The following is an 18,076-nucleotide window of genomic DNA, read 5'->3' as shown; positions in this document are numbered from 1 at the left end:
TCGCTCAGTTGTGTTTGACTCTTTGTGACTGCATGGGACCCCATGGACTGCTCCACACCATGCTTCCCTGTCCTTCACCATATTCCAGAGCTTGCTGAAACTCATGTCCGTTGAATCGGTGATGCCATTCAACCATCTTTCCCAGCATCAGGGTCTTGTCTAATGAGTCAGCTCTTCACATCAGGTGGCCAAAGTATTAGAGCTTCAGCTTCAGCATCAGTACTTCCCATGCTGTCTAGGTTGGTCATAGCTTTTCTTCCAAGGAGCAAGCGTCTTTTAATTTCATGGCTGCAGTCACCTTCTGCAGTGATTTTGGAGCCCAAGAAAATAAAATCTATCAGTGTTTCCATTGTTTCCCCATCTGTTTGCCAGAAAGTGATGGGAACGGATGCCATAATCTTAAGTGTTTTGAATGTTGAGTTTTAAGCTAGTTTTTCACTCTCCTCTTTCACTTTCATCAAAAGTTTCTTTAGTTCCTCTTCACTTTTTGCTGTTAGAGTGGTATCATTTGTGTATCTGAGATTATTGATATTTCTCCTGGCAATGTTGATTCCAGCTTGTGCTACATCCAGCCCAGCATTTCACATGATGTACTCTGCAGTGGTTAAATAAGTTAAATAAACAGGGTGACAATATTCCCTGAAATGAAAGAAAGAGATAGATGTTAGAGATACACTCTTTGGGACTAGTAACACTGTGAAATAGTAACAAGGTTCCAGTTATATTTGAGAGTAACCTCTGTGAGGATAGGTACCATGTCTGTTTTTAAAGATATTTATACCTCATATCAATATAAAGTATAGATGTTATTTTTATATTCATTTAGAGATATTTAAATAATGTATATACTACTAACACTTAACTATCAATAGAAGCAAAAAGCCATTGGGAGAGAACTGGCTGGAATTTTTAAAAGAAGATGAGAAGTTATAGCCAAAAAATGGCAGAGAAAATTATAGCAGAAAAAAATGGTAGCATGAAAAATTTTGCCCTGTGATAAAAACAACAGAAATTTGGCAAAACTTTATAGAAAACTTTTCCAAAATTCTGGAAATAAACCAAAGTCTTGTAGCCTTTGTAGTAAGCATTTATTGAAGAAAAATGTCTGAACCTTGATAAGAATAGTAAGCTTGTGGCATTTTAATTTACTCTATTCTCATCCCCACACCCAGCTCAATGAGAATCTTGAAAAATATCAGCCTATAGTTCCAGGACTAGAGGGAGTAGAACAGAGCTAGTTCTCTTTCAAGACTCCACTCAAAAGGCATGTCTTTATTTGACATTACTCAGAGCTGTCCAGTGTGTATGAGCTTCTTTTAAAGGAAAAACTGAAGATGAGATGTCTATAGATATTTTGAAAGCCATTAACATATTCTTAGGGCTCTGGAAGACTTACACATGTGCACAGGCCTATGTGCATGCTCAGGAAAGACCTGAGACCTTTAACCTTTGCCTGCCTTAAGGCTGTGGACAAGAAGAAAGGAAAGGCTAAGGCAGAATTTTTAACTCCCTGCCCTCAGTGTTGAAGGCTCTGTGCACGTAATCCCTCAGCAAAGACAGAGAGATTCATTGTTTATAGATGTTTAAGAATATCTGTATCTTAGCTTATCACTAAGCTAGTTGAGTGGGAACTTCAGTAGAGTTTACAGAATTAGTTTAGAAAAGTTACTTTAAAAAAATAGCATAAGTCACAGTATGTTCAAAGAACTAAGTGAAACCATGTCTAAAGAACTAAAGGGGGCTTCTCTGGTGGCTGGTAAAGAATCCACCTGCCAGTGCAGCACACAAGGATTTGATCTCTGATCTGGGAATATCTCACATGCCGCAGAATAATTAAGCCCCTGCCCCTGAGCCACATTTGTTGAGCCTGTGCTCTAGACAGAGCCCATGAGCCGCAACCTGCTGAGCCCACGTGCTACTATTTAAGCCTGCATGCCCTTAGATCCCTGGAGAAGGCGATGGCACCCCATTCCAGTACTCTTGCCTGGAAAATCCCATGGACCGAGGAGCCTGGTGGCTGCGCAGTCCATGGGGTTGCGAAGAGTCGGACACGACTGAGCAACTTCACTTTCACTTTTCACTTTCATGCATTGGAGAAGGAAATGGCAACCCACTCCAGTGTTCTTGCCTGGAGAATCCCAGGGACGGTGGAGCCTGGTGGGCTGGGCTTCCGTCTATGGGGTCGCACAGAGTCGGACACGACTGAAGCGACTTAGCAGCAGCAGCAGCAGCAGCCCTTAGAGCCCATGCTCAGCAACAAGGAAGCCACTGCAATGAGAAGCCCATGCACTGCAACTAGAGAGTATCCCCCGCTCGCCACAACTAATGAAAAGCCCACACAGCAAGGAGGACCCAGCACAGCCACAAATGAACAAACAAAAATTCAACAAAGAATTAAAAGAAGGTATAAGAACAGTGTTTTACCAAATAGAGAATATCAGTAAAAGAGAAATTATAAAAATCACCAAACAGAAATTCTGGAGTTGAAAATTTTGTATAATAACTAAAATAAAAAATTCACTAGAGAAAACTCAATATCAGATTTGAACAGGCAGAAGAATGAATCAGTGACTTAGTGAAGATAAGTCAGTCGAGATTATACAGTGTGAGAAACAGAATAAAAAAAGAATGAAGAGAGGTCCACAGAACCTCAGCGCCCTATGGATTACCCTCAAGCAATCTGATATACACATAATGAGATGAAGAGAGAGAAAAAGGCTGAAAAAGTATTTGGAGAAATAATGGCCCCAAACTGGCAAATTTAAGGACTCCTGTTAATCTGTGCATCCGAAATACTCAAGGAAGTCCAAGCGTGATAAACTCAGAGATCCGTGTCTAGATACATCATAAGCCATCAAAAGACAAAGAATGTTAAAGCAGCCAACACGAGTACAGAGTCTCTTCAAAGAGACTTCTGATTTCTCATCAGAAGCCATATAGACCGGAAGGCATTACAATGACATATTCAAAGGCTGAGGGAAAAAAACCTACCTACCAAGTATTCTGTACCCAAAAAAACTTCAAAAAAAAAGGAGAGATTAAGACATTCTCAGATACTCAGATAAACAAAAATTGAGACTACATTGCTAACAAACTGACTCACAGAAAATACTAAGATTTTTCAAGATGAAATAATAACTCAATAACCTAAATAGTAACTCAAATCCACATTGAAAAATAAGAGTAATAAAAGTAACTACATAAGTTAATACAGACAGTAGAAAGGTATTTTTATTTGTAGTTCCTTTTTCCTTCTATATGACATAAAAGACTAATGCAAAACAATAATTATAAATTTATGTTATTGGACACAAAATGTATAATGCTATATAACTTGTGAAAATAGCATAAAGAGGGGAGGAGACAATTATAAAGGAGAAAAGTTTATATATACTATTAAAATTGCTATTAATTTAAATAGATTGTTGATTTATATTAACATGTGAATGTTAATTCCCAGGACAATCACTAAGAAAATAACTTTATATATAGTAAAAGTCATCATAGGAATTAAAATGATATACTAATAAATAGCTATTTGGCACAAAAGGGGCATAGTACAGAAACTGAGGAGCAAAAAAAAAGCATAAAACATTGAAAACAATAGAAAAATAGCAGACTTAAATCCTACACTCAAACTACATTAAATGTAAGTGGATTACAATTTGATAGAAAGGCAGAGATTGACAGATTGGCTAAAAAGACATAATTTAACTGTATGCTGTCTGCAGAAGCCTCACTTTATTTTTTTATTGAAGTATAGTTGATTTACAATATTGTGTTTCAAGTGTATGGCAAAATGATCAATTTTACCTATATATATTTTTTCAGATTATTTTCCATTATAGTTATTATAAGATACTGAATATAGTTCCCTGTGCTATACAGTAGGTCCTTGTTTTTTTTATCTTTATGTATAGTAGTGTGTATCTTTTAATCCCAAACTCCTAATTTACCCCGTGTCCCCAGCTTTCCCTTTGATAACCATAAGTTTGTTTTTAACATCTATGAGTCTATTTCTGTTTTATAAATAAGATCATTGGTATCATTGTTTTTAGATTCCACATATAAGTGGTATGATACTGTGTTTGTCTTTCTCTGAAAAAGCCCCTATTTGGGTAATTCCCTGGTGGTTCAGTGGTTAAGACTCAGCACTTTCACTGCCGTGGACCCGGGTTCAACCCTTAGTCGGGGAACTGAGATCCCTCAACCCGTGCAGTGAGGCCAAAAAAAAGAGACTTACTTGAGATTCAAAGATAAATTAGTTAAAAGTTAAAGGATGGAATAGAATATGCTCTGTAAAAAAAAAAAAAAAAGCAAAGGAGGGCTAGAGTGTCTATTAGGAGACAAAATAAACTTCAAAACAAAAATTGTTATTAATGACAGTGTCATTTTATAATGATGAAAGAGTCAATCCATCAAGAAAATATAACAGTTATAAAATGTATATGCACCTAATAGCAGAGTACCAAATATATAAATCAAAACTAACAACTAAAAAAAAAATACATTATTAAAGGGAGAAATATTTCAAGCCAATAGCAAAAGGTCATATATTGTATAATTCATTTACATGAAATTCCCAGAATAAGCAAATCCATATAGACAGAAAGTAGCTTAGTGGATGCCAAGGGAATGGTAGGGGATGGGAAAATAGGGAGTAACTGCTACCATATGTAAGATTTCTTTGTGGGGGACAAAAATGTTCTAGAATTAGATATCAGTATTGGTTGTGAAAGCACTAAGAACTACTGAATTGTACACTTATTTTAATTTGTGAATTTTCTGTTTTGTCTCAGTTTAGATAAAAGGGGGGCAGCAACAATACAACGGAAAAGACTGTGTGAAGCTGTAAAGATTTGGTAGCAGGCGTAAAATATATTGTTCAGGCAGGAAAGGATGGAATTAGCATGGTGGAAGTTAAATTAGTGATTCAGACAAATCTGAGAAAGTCTCTAAAATTACAGAGGAAAAAGAAAGTGAAACAGCTGTGAGGGACTTCCTGGTGGTACAGTGGTTAAGAATCCGCCTGCCAGTGCAGTGGACGTGGATTTGATCCCTGATCTGGGAAGATTCCACGTGCTGCTGGAGCAACTAAGCCCACGTGGCACCACTGCTGAAGCCTGCACACCCTCGAGCTAGCGCGTGGCACCTGCCAGTGCCCGCGCCTGGAGCCTGTGCTCTGCAACGAGAGGAGCCTGCGCCGCAAGGGAGGGTAGTCCCCACGTGCCGCAGCTGGAGGAGCCAGCCTGCAGCAACGAAGACCCAGCACGGCCAAAAGTGCCATAGCAGCCAAACCAAGAGAGGTAGTCAAAGGCAGCACTGTATGCAGATTGAAAGGGCAAAAATCAGTAGAAAGAGACTGAGATACATACCAGAAAAAGATTTTTGAGTATTAAAAGGGAAAAAAATCCTATAAATATACAGTTGAAAAAAGGGAACAAAATTAAATCTGATATCAGGTTTATTTGAAAGGTTAAATGTAAAAATAATGGAACCAAGTCTGTGTTTATTGGGAAAATTATATAATTCAAGGATTTATAGGCATACAGTAACAGTTTTGTATACAAAAGTATGTTCAACCTCTGTACCTTCTTGGGAAATTTACTTGAAGACTCATCCAGCTGAAGAGATGAATCAAAATGAAGAATTCATTACAGAGAAATGAAGCTGAAAGTGACTGGTGCAGTTTAACACAACAGAAAATTTAGTTAGAAAAAAAGTTAATTTTGCAGAATAAACAATCTTTATTTTATTCTTGACAACTAATGATACTAAAAGCACAGCCAAAAATAAATAAATAAATTGGACTTTAATAACATAACTTTTGCTCCCCCCAAAAAATTATCAGCATTGTAAAAAGTTTGCTCACAGAGTTGAGAAAAAAATTTGCAGTTCTTATATATCTGATAAGAGATTAATATCCATAATGTCTGAAGAACTCTTAACAGCTCAACAACAACAACAAAATCTCATTTTTAAATGAGCACAGCATCTAAAGAGACATTTCTCCAGGAAAGATATACAGATGGCCAAAAAGAATGTGAAAAGATGTTTTACATCATTAGTCATAAAGGAAATGCAAGTGAAAACTATGAAGAGATACCCAGTAGGATGGCTGTTATGAAATAAAAAAGAACAAGGATTGCAGGAATATGGAAGATTAAAACTCTTTGGGTATTGCTAATGGTAATGGTGTAGCAACTATGGAAAACTGTATAGTGGTTCCTCAAAACATTAAACATAGAATTACAATATGAACTAACAGTTCTACTTCTAAGTACGGTCCCAGTATTCCTGACAGATACTATACTAGGTGCTACATTTATAGGGTTGTCCAAAATAAACATGTCCCCTCTGATTATGCTCAAGTGGGGAGGTAGATATGAACAAATAGATACAAATAAGTACACAACTTACAAATGATGCATTAAGAAAATAAGAGTTCTAAGAGAATAAGAGGATCCAGTTTAATTTTAGGAGCTCATGAAGACCTTGCTAAAGAAGAAACTCTAGAACTGAGATCTAGAAGATATAGGTAAATTAGGCAGACAGAGTGAGGAGTGAAAGTGCTCTGGCTGGAGGGAACAATATGAACAGAGCTCCAGAAACAGTGAAGTTTGATGCATTTGGCAAATGAGAAGAAGGCAGTGTGGGTAGAGCAGAGCTGTGGCTAGAATTGGTTAAAGATAGGTAGGCTCAAGATGAGGCTGCTGCTGCTAAGTCACTTCAGTCGTGTCCGACTGTGTGTGACCCCATAGACGGCAGCCCACCAGGCTCCCCCGTCCCTAGGATTCTCCAGGCAAGAACACTGGAGTGGGTTGCCATTTCCTTCTCCAAAGCATGAAAGTGAAAAGTGAAAGTGAAGTCGCTCAGTCGTGTCTGACCCTCAGCGACCCCATGGATTGCAGCCTACCAGGCTCCTCCATCCATGGGATTTTCCAGGCAGGAGTACTGGAGTGGGGTGCCATTGCCTTCGAGGCAGGGTTGTGTAAACTATATTAAGGCATTTGAACTTTATTCCAGTTGGCAATTACGGTTTGATTTACATTTGTAATTTTTTCATGCTGCTACGTAGAGGATAGCTTATGAATGAAAAGTAGGGAGTCAAGAAGTGGAATTGAGGATACTAGTTACCTAAAGGCTGTTGCAGTGGTCAGTATCAGAAGGGGTAGCATCTAGGATTAGAGTGATGATGATAGAGATGGAGAGAAATGGAAACATTCAACTTATTTTTATAAGTTTAATAGTTCCTCCTGGACTTGGTAATGAAATATGGAGAGTGAGGGAGAGGAGGTTAAAAAAAAATGCTTTCTAGTTTTCTAGAATAAGCAACTGGTAAAAAAAAGGTGACATTTACTGAGATGGAGAAGCCTGAGGAAGAAGCAGATTTGGGAAAGATGGTCAAGATACCTGCTTTGGACATGTTAAAAATGAGACTTCTGCATCCATGTGGAGATGTTAAATCTGCAGTTGAGTTTAGACAGAGTTGGTTTGCAGATGTGTTTGTGTACAAGTGCACTACATGGAATATGGCACATGATAAACATATTTTTTATGAAAACATCCAGGTGGGTGTAGAGATTCCAGATCTCCTGTTAGAGTTCTGGACTCTTCCTGTCCCAAACATTAACCTGTACTTATTTTGATACATTTTACAGCTGAACACAGATACAGGAAAATAAGTATGCATACACTCAGTGGCATATATATATTGTGTGGCTGCACTCTCTTTCAACTGCCTCTTGGCTCCAGTGAGGTTGATTCTCTTTTATATATACCTGCTGCTCTCAGGAACTGTATTCTTCCCCACCTCTGAAGCTGACATAATCACCTCTCTTGGAGAATAAAGGGAAGTTGTGAAAAAACCTCATGTACAGTTGTTTGTGTTGTTCCATAATATATAAAAACAGTTTTGTTTTTTTAAAAGAGGAAAGGAAGTCTTTTTCTAATTTTGTTGCCAAATTCTTGGCTTTCTGTGCATTGATGCCCAACAGACATACAGACAGTTTTGGAGGAGGAGAGAGATGGCTTTATTCTTTCATTGTCCAGCAAAGGGGAAAATACAGCAGGCTAGTGTCTCAAGACTATGCCCCTTTTCTTTGGGTAATAGGGAGAGAATCACAATGAAGGTCTTGCATTTTAAAAAAATTTATCTGTTTGCTTTTGGCTACATCTTAGATGCACTGTGTGGGCTTCTCTCTAACTGTGGCGTGTGGGCTCAGTAGTTTGCGGCCCAAGGGACCAGTTGCCTCAAGGTACACCACTTCCCCATGGCTCAGACAGTAAAGAATCTGCCTGCAATGCAGGAGACCTGAGTTTGATCCCCGGGTGGGGAAGAGTCCCTGGAGAAGTGAATGGCCACACACTGCAGTGTTTGTGCCTAGGGAATTGCATGGACAGAGGAGCTTGGTGGACTGAAGTCCATGGGGTCACAGGGTCAAACTTGACTGAGTGACACTTTCACTTTCATGTGGGATCGTAGTTTCTGGACCACATCACCTACATTGGAAGGTGACTTCTTAACCACTGGACCACCGGGGATGTCCCTTGTTTTGTTTTTTTTTTTTTTTTTTTTCCTTTGCAAAATTTCAAAAAAGGCCACAGCTAGCATCAGGCAGCTCAACAACTGGGCCTGCCTCTCCCTCGAGTTATTGATCCTAACCTTCTTTTCGGAATGCAGAATGCTACTGAGAGAGTGTAGGGGGAAAAGAATGCCAGGTGCAGAGTACAATTCATATGAATTGTATCAAAGAGTAATTAGCTTTGTTTGGCTTTGTGAAGGAGAAGTCTAGCTACACGTGTTAGTAGTAACAGTAAAGAATAAGCCGAGATTATTCTTTTTCAGGACTGTTTATGTTGTTTCCCCAGCCTGTTCACGGTTTCCTTATTTTCCTTGTTTATCAGAAAACTCTCATTTTTGTTTAAGAAAAGTGTCATTTCTATTTTTGCTACAACAGTTTCTCCCCCAAATGCTGTAGAGGCTAGTTGTGTCCTAAGTACTGGAATCTGAAGCTCAGAAGAAAGGTTCCAGCTAGAGATACATATTTGTTGGTCATCAACATACAATTCTATACATTGGTGATTGGGGAGTTCATCCAGGAAGAGAAGACAACCCAATTCTGACCCCTTCAGGAACTCCAACACTGAGAGTTTTAGTTGAAGAAAGGACAATGAGGATTTACCTGAAGGATAGGGAGCAAATAAAAGAAAGTGATGCCACAGAAACAAAGAAAAGCTCAATGGACATACGACCCAGAGGGCTTAACAGGATTCTTGCAGTCTGTCCTGAAATATTCCTCATGACATATTTATACTATACTCATGCACTGATACTTGTGGTGGTGGTGGTTTAATCACTAAGTCACGTCTGACTCTTTTGCGTCCCCAGGGACTGCAGCCCATGAGGCTCTTCTGTCCATGGTATTTCCCAGGCAAGAATACTAGAGTGGGTTGCCATTTCCTTCTCCAGGGAATTGCCCCACCAAGGGATTGAACCTGCATCTCCTGCTTGTCAGGCAGATTCTTTACCACTGAACCACCTGAACTGATACTTAGCTTTTTTGGCCATGTACTTTTTTGGTGCTTACAAAGTGCATGAGATGTGGAGTATCAGATAAAAAGGAAAAAAAAAACACGTTTTTGTAGAAGATAATTCTATAGTTACCACAAACTCTTACATATCCAGAGATGTTCTTTTGCCTCTTCTTTGTGACATGGGTAAACTTCTTATCAGTTCCTATATTAGTGGACTTAATACTGAAATGTATTTTAAAAGAAAAAAAATCTTATATTCAAATCTTACATTTATCACGTAAAATTTTCCTTAGAATAATTTGTATTATTGTCAGATTGACCTTCCTAAAATGTGCCTGATTGTATTTCCCTTTATTATTACCCCCTTTAGTTTGGGATGCTATGCCCTGCTGAATTTTGTCCCAATTACTTTTTAATATCTCCCACCACTCTCTTTAATGTCTGACCACAAAAGTATCTGATTTTCTTATTTACTGTTTTCCTTGTCTTTGCTAATGCCATAACCTCTACCTAAAATGCTTTTGTTTCTTCCTTCCTCTTCATATTTCAGAAAGTCCCTGCTTGCAATCTGTTTCTCCTCGTCTGAAAACATTTCTGAGCTAGAATTTGATCTCCCTTCTGAACTGATATTCTGCTTTCTATGTCTCCTCTTATGTCATTTGCTTCTCCATTGTATTGTAGCAGTATTGTACATTTCTGACAGCTTCAGTTTGACTGATGTCTCCTTCTAATTACCCTATAACACTCCCATGGTAGTGCCTTTTTTATAGAAGTGGTTTAAGAGGTAATTTTTTTTGTTTTTCTTTAAATTCTTATCTGTACTTACGTTAACTGTACTGCTTTTCCATTTTTCTGTAGGATCCAATGATGCCATTGCTCCAGATTTCCCGGCTCAGGTGCTAGGCACAAGGGATGATGACCTGGCAGACACTGTTAACATTAAACATAAAGAGGGCATCTACAGTAAGAGGGCGGTAACTAAGGCATCCTTGTCAATGGGGAAAAAACCCTTTCAGAAAGATAATGCAGGTGACTGGAGTGGCTTTGTGTATTTTGTGGCCTTTTTTTTTTTTTTTCTCTGTATTCATCCTAAGTGGGAGTATTATCCTTTCTTTTTTTTCTACTTCATTAATGCGAACTTTTCTCCTAGGTGTTTTATTGGGTATGTACAAGAAGGAAAATATAAAATCTTTTTAAATGCTTCAAATTTTTGAAAACAATAAACTTTAGTTTCACTATGGAAACTAGATTGCAGCTTTTAAAATGAAATTATATCCAATTAAATGTTTTAAAGACTAAAATCCATAGAAAGTGTTGATTAAAATGCTTCATGAATTTATCTGTCAGATGGTATAAATATCTCATCAATTGGATTCTGCAGGAAAATCTGTGGCTTACATGTTGTTTTGAATTTTTTTAAATTTTCCTGCCAACATTTAAAAATAAGATTTTGGGCTTCCTTTGAAAAGTCAGAATATCTGGTTGCACTCAGCTTGTATTCCTTCTTGGCAATAATCAGTGAACCCTGAGGCATGACTGTCCTCTGCAGAAAGGATACACATTCTGTTTGCATCAGTCCACATGAGTCTCAGGCTCATGAAGACTCAGTCTGCTTCATTCATCGATCTTGGGTCTTCATTCTTATTCCCAGATAAAGGCCCCAATGTTTTATAAAAGCTTTTAATCTTTAGGAATCTCCTTGATTTTTTTTTCCCTCTGCATCACTGATATTGTGCTTCTTTAGTTGATACACAGTAGTATTTATTAAAGGAAAATTTCAGGAGCCACTGAAAACTCTACATGTATACTTACATATGTTACTTTGTTACATTTACAGTTTTTTATTCATGTTCATAGCTATTAGCCAGATAGGAGCTACTAATCTGGGGGCAGTATTCAAACAAGGGCTGCTGGCTCTATGTTCTGGTTTGGGCATAGTGTTAATGATTTCCTGTGATGGTGTTAGTGCTTTTATGAGGAAACCAAACGAAAGGCTGCTTGCTAAAGTGCAGACATTCTTCCAGATAACTTTTGTTGCACTCAAAAGCATTTTGAGGTCTTTTGAAATGAGATAAGTTTATCTGCCAGTTAGCACTGAGGCTGCCAAGTAAATAAAAAGGCAACTGTTTTTTCAAAATGTAGTTCATAAATGAAAACGCTCATATGCTAGCTATATACTAGTGGCAGTTTGGTTCATGTAGGTGACCCTGTGATCCCACTGTTAGACACTTGTGAAGAAGGTGGATATGCAGAAACTGACAGGAAACAAAAAGTGGTAGGCTCAGGGAACTCCATTAGAAGTCTGCACAGTGAACTTACTAACTGTGCATTTGGTAAGGATGTTGTGTTGGAAATAAAGTTGGGCTTTGTTACCTGAGGGACCCCTGTAACTTCCCGCTTCTTATAGGGATCATCTGTTACTATTATTGTTGGTCTACTTCAGACTTTACATCCTAAGGGAAAGCCCTCCTGATTAACCGTGGGCGAAGCCCAGCCTTAGAACCTCTCACTTTAAAGGGTTAAGAAGAATAGGGAGAAGATACCTGCTGGAGAAAACTTTTGTATACCAGCTAAGTGAACCCATTAAATATATCAGAAATAAAAATCTCATAAGGATTGGAATATAAAAGTAAGAAATTCTGATAGGAAATAGAATGTAAAAAGAAGGGAAAAGAAAAAAAAAATGAAAAGAAAACTCAAGATTGACTCCAAAGGGTCATCATCAAAAAATAGGTGTTCCATACAGAAGATAAAGAAGGTAAAAAAGAAGCAATCAAAGGACTAGTATAGGAATAGATCCCAAAAGTGAAGGATATTAATTTTCATATTAATAGGAACCATTATGTACATAAAAATCCACATCAAAGCACATGACTGTTTGAAATTTTGATACACTGGCAAGAGGAGATTCAAAAGGCTTCCAAAGAGAAAACAAGTACCATATAAAGAAATGGATATTAGACTGATGTTAAACTTTTTAAAAATAATACAAGCGCTATTGATATTATCTATAAAATAGACAAGTAATGAGAACCTACTGTATAGCACAGGGGATATATGTATACGTATAGCTTGTTCCTTTTGCTGTACAGTAGAAACTTGATACAACACTGTAAAGTGACTATACTCCAATTAAAAAAAGGAAAGTAATACATGGGACTAGAAACTAAAGGAATAATGCCTTGAAATTATGAGGGAAAATTACTTCATTAAAATTAAAGATTTAAGTTTTTTAAAGGAAAACATAGAATGAAGGAAATGAGGTCAACATAGGAGAGTGGGAAAGGAATTGCCATTGCAGCAGTGGTGCAGAAGATCGAGAACGAGTTCAGATAGAGGACTGTAAGAAAAGTCAAGCTGATAAGACTGCCTTATATAGTTGACTGTATTTGGAAGAGATTTTCGATTCTGTTTCCATTTATAAGGATGATGAAGGGAATGGTATAGAGAAACTTAGCAAATGTAAGAACAGGCAATTGTTAACTCCTCAGGAAAAGCAAAACTTTTTAAAAGAAAGTAAATATGTTTACAGTATTCTAGTTGGTTTAACTGTGAATAACAGAAACATAACACAATCACATATGAACTGAAGACTGACTAAATCAAGACTCTTATTTACATACTATATAAACACTGAACATTAGTATAGGGTTAAAACTTCAAAAGATAGAAGGAGGGAATATGGCTGTGACAGGAAAGTTTTCTAAAAGGTAAATCCCTATTGATCATAGAAGAAAATAAAAAATTTTCTGGAACTAAAAAGGATACAACAATATGAAACATGTTATTTGGAAACAAGGCTAGTGATACTGGAAGAAATGACTAAATGAATTGGTGGTATTTGAAAACTGTTGATTTCTGTTATAAGCTTAACGGAACTATTCGACTTTCTGATATTTTGATTAGATTACTGTTTATTTTGTGTTACCTCCCAAAACATAAAGGAGATAGAAAAAGATATATTTGGCAAATACTAACCAAAGAAAAGGTAGCGAGCAGTGTTAATATTGACAAGATAAAATTCTAGGCCAAAAAATAATATATATATATGTATATATAAAATATATATACTCCTAGGAGTAGGAATACTCCTGATAGTAATATATATTAATTATATAATATGTAATATATAATTATATATTATATAAACCTATATAATTATATCTGATATTAAAACATATGTTTATATAATATGTAATTATATATAATTATGAATTATATATATATATATGCCTATATCTATATATAAGAGTAGGAAATGGCAACTCTAGTATTCGTGCCTGGAGAATCCCATTGACAGAGGAACCTGGCAGGCTACAGTCCATGGGGTCACAAAGAGTCAGACATGACTGGGCGACTGAGAGTGCACTCACGCATGCACACACGAGTTTCCCTTCCAATAAAAAAAGGTTAAAATATAACAACAAGCAAGGTAAAATTTGAGCTTATTTTCACGTACTCAAACTTGTATGCAGGAAAAATGACAGGAAGATATAGGTAAACCCAACAGTTCATATCCATCAGAAACTGAGAGATGCTGGAAAGAGGATTAAAGTGTATGTACTTGGTTGAGGAGCCAATTGGTCAAAGCTACCATCTGTGAGATTTAAGACTGTAGACCTCTGGAATCCCACTGAGGTAGAACCATACGGCAGCACCATGGAAGCCTTGGTGGGTTCAGATAGCTGGTCCCCCCTGGCAGGCGGCTGCCCATATCCCCAGGGGTGTGGTGCGGCATGCCTGGCTTGGTTTTGGACAGTGCAGGACAGCCCTCACCTGTCAGGTACTAAACCATTCATAGATAACCTGCTTCTGGGTGGGAGTTTCCTAAGAAGCAGAGAACCCTTCTTGAGTTCTATTTAATGTCAGCCCTTTACACAAGGGTTTTAATAATAAAAAGGGAAAAAAATAAAACAAAAAAATTAGAGAAGATTTAAACAATGGAATTTAAAAATTTGATTGAGAACTTTGCATTTTTTTAAAGAACAGGTGAAACACTTAGAAAAATGGATGAAGTTGTTGCTTTTAAAGAATTGATGTTCAAACAGAACAACTTCTTTGACTACTGTAGCCAAATTAGAAATCAACAGTAAAAACTTGTAATAACAAAACAAAAATCTGTTTGTTTTGGGTTGAATAGTATTCCCCCAAAACTCATGTTCACTGAGAACTTCAGTATGTAATGTTACTTGCAGATGTAATTAGTTAAAGATCTTTAGATTAAATCATTGTGGGTTTAGAGTGGACCTTAAATCCAGTGATTCGTGTACTTACTGACTAGGAGAGGGGGCCATGTGAAGACAAAAGCAAAGACTGGAGTTGTGCTGCCTTAAGCCAGGGAGTACTAGGGATCATTAGAAGCTGGAAGAGATAAGGAAGAATTCTCCCAGATAGCCTTTTGAGGGAGCATGTTCCTGCTGACACTTGACTCCAGATCTGTGGGAGAATAAATGTATTTTGTTTTAAGCCACTCAGTTGGTAATAATTTACTGTGGCAGCCCTGGGAAACAAATATACATAATATATAAATATTATATACATATACTAATACAATAACCATGTATTTGAAAATTTAAAACTAATTCTAAGTAACTCAGAAGTTAAAGTAATACTGGAAGTTGCAATATATTTAAAACTCTGATATCAAAATGTATAGAAGATAGCCAAAGTGATAGTTAGGGTAAAGTTATACCCTTAAATATATGTAATAAAAAATTGAAATAGAACAAATCTAGAGGATTTATACTACCAAGTATCAGAACTTATTATAAAGCTGTAGTAATCAAGACAGTGTGATGTTGGCACAAAGATAAACAGACTGACCAGAGCAGAGAATACTCCAGAAACAGATTCACATATATATGGACACCTGATTGATGATAAAGCTACCACTGCGGTACCGTGGGGAAAAAGATGATGTTTTTGGTAAAATGATGTTATGTAAATTGGATATTAGGGGAAAAATAAAAAAAGAACACTGATCCCCCCTACTTCACTACACGTCAAAATCAATTCCATATACTTCATAGATTTAAATATGAAAGGCATAGGTAGATGAAATATGTCAGTTTTCTGCAAGAAAATACAGAGGAGTATGTCTTCATAATCTTGCAATGGGAAAAGATTTATTAAATCGAATCCCTAGCCCCCAAAAATAGTAACCATAAAAGAAAATATTGACAGATATATCACATGAAATTAAGGTATTCTATTAATTAACCACCAAATGAGAGAGTCAAAGGCAAGCCACAGAGTGGGGAAGATGTTTTCAATACGTATCTCACAAAGGACTTCTATCTAGAATATAAAATGAACTAATACAAATCAATGTGAAAAAGATAGGCAATCCAATTTTTGAAAAGGACAAAAGTACTTGAATTAGGTGCTTTATAAAAGAGAATATCGAATAGCCAATGAACATAATGCAAAAATATTCAACTTGATTCATCAGCAGGGATTTGCAAATTAGGATCACAGTAAGATCTCTGCATACCCATTAGAATGGCTGGAATGAAAAAGTCAGTACTGTGCTGGTAAGAATATAAAACAAGAGGTATTTATTCACTACTGGTGAGAATGTAAATTTCGAGAGTGACCTTGGAAAGCAATTTGCCATTATCTACTAAGTTACACAAAAGCATAATCAAGCAGTTCTGATCCTAATTATATACTCCACGGAAGAGGATGTGCATGAGCACCAGGAGAAACACGTGAATATTCTTTACAGCAGTTCTTGTAATAGCTTCAAACCAGAAATTACCAAATGCCTGTTATTTTTCCAGTAGTATGGATGAATTGTATTAACATTGTTAATACTAACCAGGAAATGAGACTAAGTAAAGGACATATATGTTTTAACACTTAATGGATCTTACAAATACAACATGAGAGAAGAAAGCAAGACATAAGGCTATGTGCTCTTTTTTTCTATTTACAGAAAGTTCAGAAATATAAGTAGTTTGTTGCATTTAAAATGGGCTGTTAATTATCATCCTGGGGGAGATTGGAAGAAAGAATGAGGGGAGCATGTATACTTCGAGCCAGGTTTTTTTTAAAACCCTGGTACATGTTCACTTTTTTAACAATTCGCTGAATTCTCTGTGCAATATTTGGTATGTGTTTTCTGAGACATAATGCAAAAGGCATTTTTAAGATACACTTTTTAAAAACAACAAAAAATAAGTACTTAGAAATGACTGTAACAAAGGACATAGAAAATGATTAAGCTTCATTGAATTACAGTAAGGAAACCTAAGTAAATCCAATACATCACTACTCAAAATTCCAGTAGAATTTTTCGTGGGACTTGACAGGCTGATTCCAAGGTTTTTTTGAAATTCAAGAAGTATATTTAAAGAATAAGATAGGGACCTTGCCATACCAGATATCAAAAGACTTACTGTGTGCATGTGTGTGGTGTGTGTGTGTGTGTGTGTGTATAAAACATATTTAAGACCTAATATGTAGTAATAAACAATGTGTTGACCAGAAACACACCCATGAATGTGGAAACTTAATATATGCCACAGATGACATATCCTGGGGAGGGGGTGAACTAGTCAATAGTGTTTTGGCCACTGATGATAGATGTAAGAAAAAATAAAATCTGATAGATCCCTGTGTGCTCTGTGCTTAGTCACTCGTTAGTGTCCAACTCTTTGTGACCCTGTGGAATGTAACCAGCCAGGTTCCTCTATCCATGGGGATTTCCAGGCAAGAATACTAGAGTGGGTTGCCGTGCCCTCCTCCGGGGGATCTTCCCAACCCAGGGATCAAACAAACCCAGGTCTCCAACACTGCAGGCAGATTATTTACCATCTGAGCTACAGGGAAGCCCTAGTGCAAACTAAACAAAAGCGTAGTCCAAGTGATATTAAATGTAAAAAGGAAAACTTTAAGCTTTTAGAATTTAGATGACTGTGTTTTGACCATGAAATACTGGTTTGTTAAATGAGACCTGCAAAGCACAGCCCATGAAAGAAAAAAAAAATAAATATGATATTATTAAAAAATTTTGTATACCAAAAGACATATAACAAAGACAAGACACAGACTGAGAGAATATTTGCAATTCATACAAGCTACAAAGAAATTCTACAACAATGTTCATTGTAATGCTTTTTAATATTAAAAAAATTAGAAATAGCCTAAAGTTTATCAACAGATGACTTGATACATTAATTGAATAGAATTCTGTGTAACATTGAGAATGAATTAATTAGAGTCACTATGAGTAAATCCTCCAATCATAATTTGGAGTGTAAAAGACAAGTTAAAGGTACTCAGAGTATTACACCTTTTTATATAAAGTTTAAAGAAAGACATGCAAAATAATCCAATACATTCAAAAACATCCTTGAAATTGGCAGATTCTAAATTGAGCTTAAGGTTGCTGCTGAAAATGGTATTAATTGAGCCTTCACATAGAGTATCTATGATTATATCACTATATCTGTAATGTTTTATTTTTTAAGCTCTATAACCATTATTAACTGCTCGGTAACTGTATCCTAGTTGTTGTATTGGTGATTTTTAATTT

At 36.6% G+C, this 18,076-nt stretch overlaps 1 protein-coding gene across 6 annotated transcripts in view; it reads left to right on the top strand.

Annotated features, from left to right (window-relative positions):
* Positions 1-18,076, top strand: part of ALMS1 (ALMS1 centrosome and basal body associated protein) — a 189,712-nt gene that overhangs the window by 127,533 nt on the left and 44,103 nt on the right. For 4 of the 6 annotated variants that reach the window (XM_061431899.1, XM_061431896.1, XM_061431897.1 and 1 more), the window contains one exon: positions 10,396-10,566. The exons of 1 other annotated variant lie outside the window; for it this stretch is intronic. In XM_061431899.1, the coding sequence (XP_061287883.1) occupies positions 10,396-10,566 (171 nt within the window). Of the gene's footprint in view, positions 1-10,395; positions 10,567-18,076 lie in introns of those variants that run through there. One more of the 6 variants, XR_009739311.1, reaches the window with a different exon arrangement.

The sequence above is a fragment of the Bos javanicus genome, chromosome 11, assembly GCF_032452875.1.
Source record: "Bos javanicus breed banteng chromosome 11, ARS-OSU_banteng_1.0, whole genome shotgun sequence".
NCBI lineage: Eukaryota > Metazoa > Chordata > Mammalia > Artiodactyla > Bovidae > Bos > Bos javanicus.
This window is presented reverse-complemented; position numbering and strand designations above follow the sequence as displayed.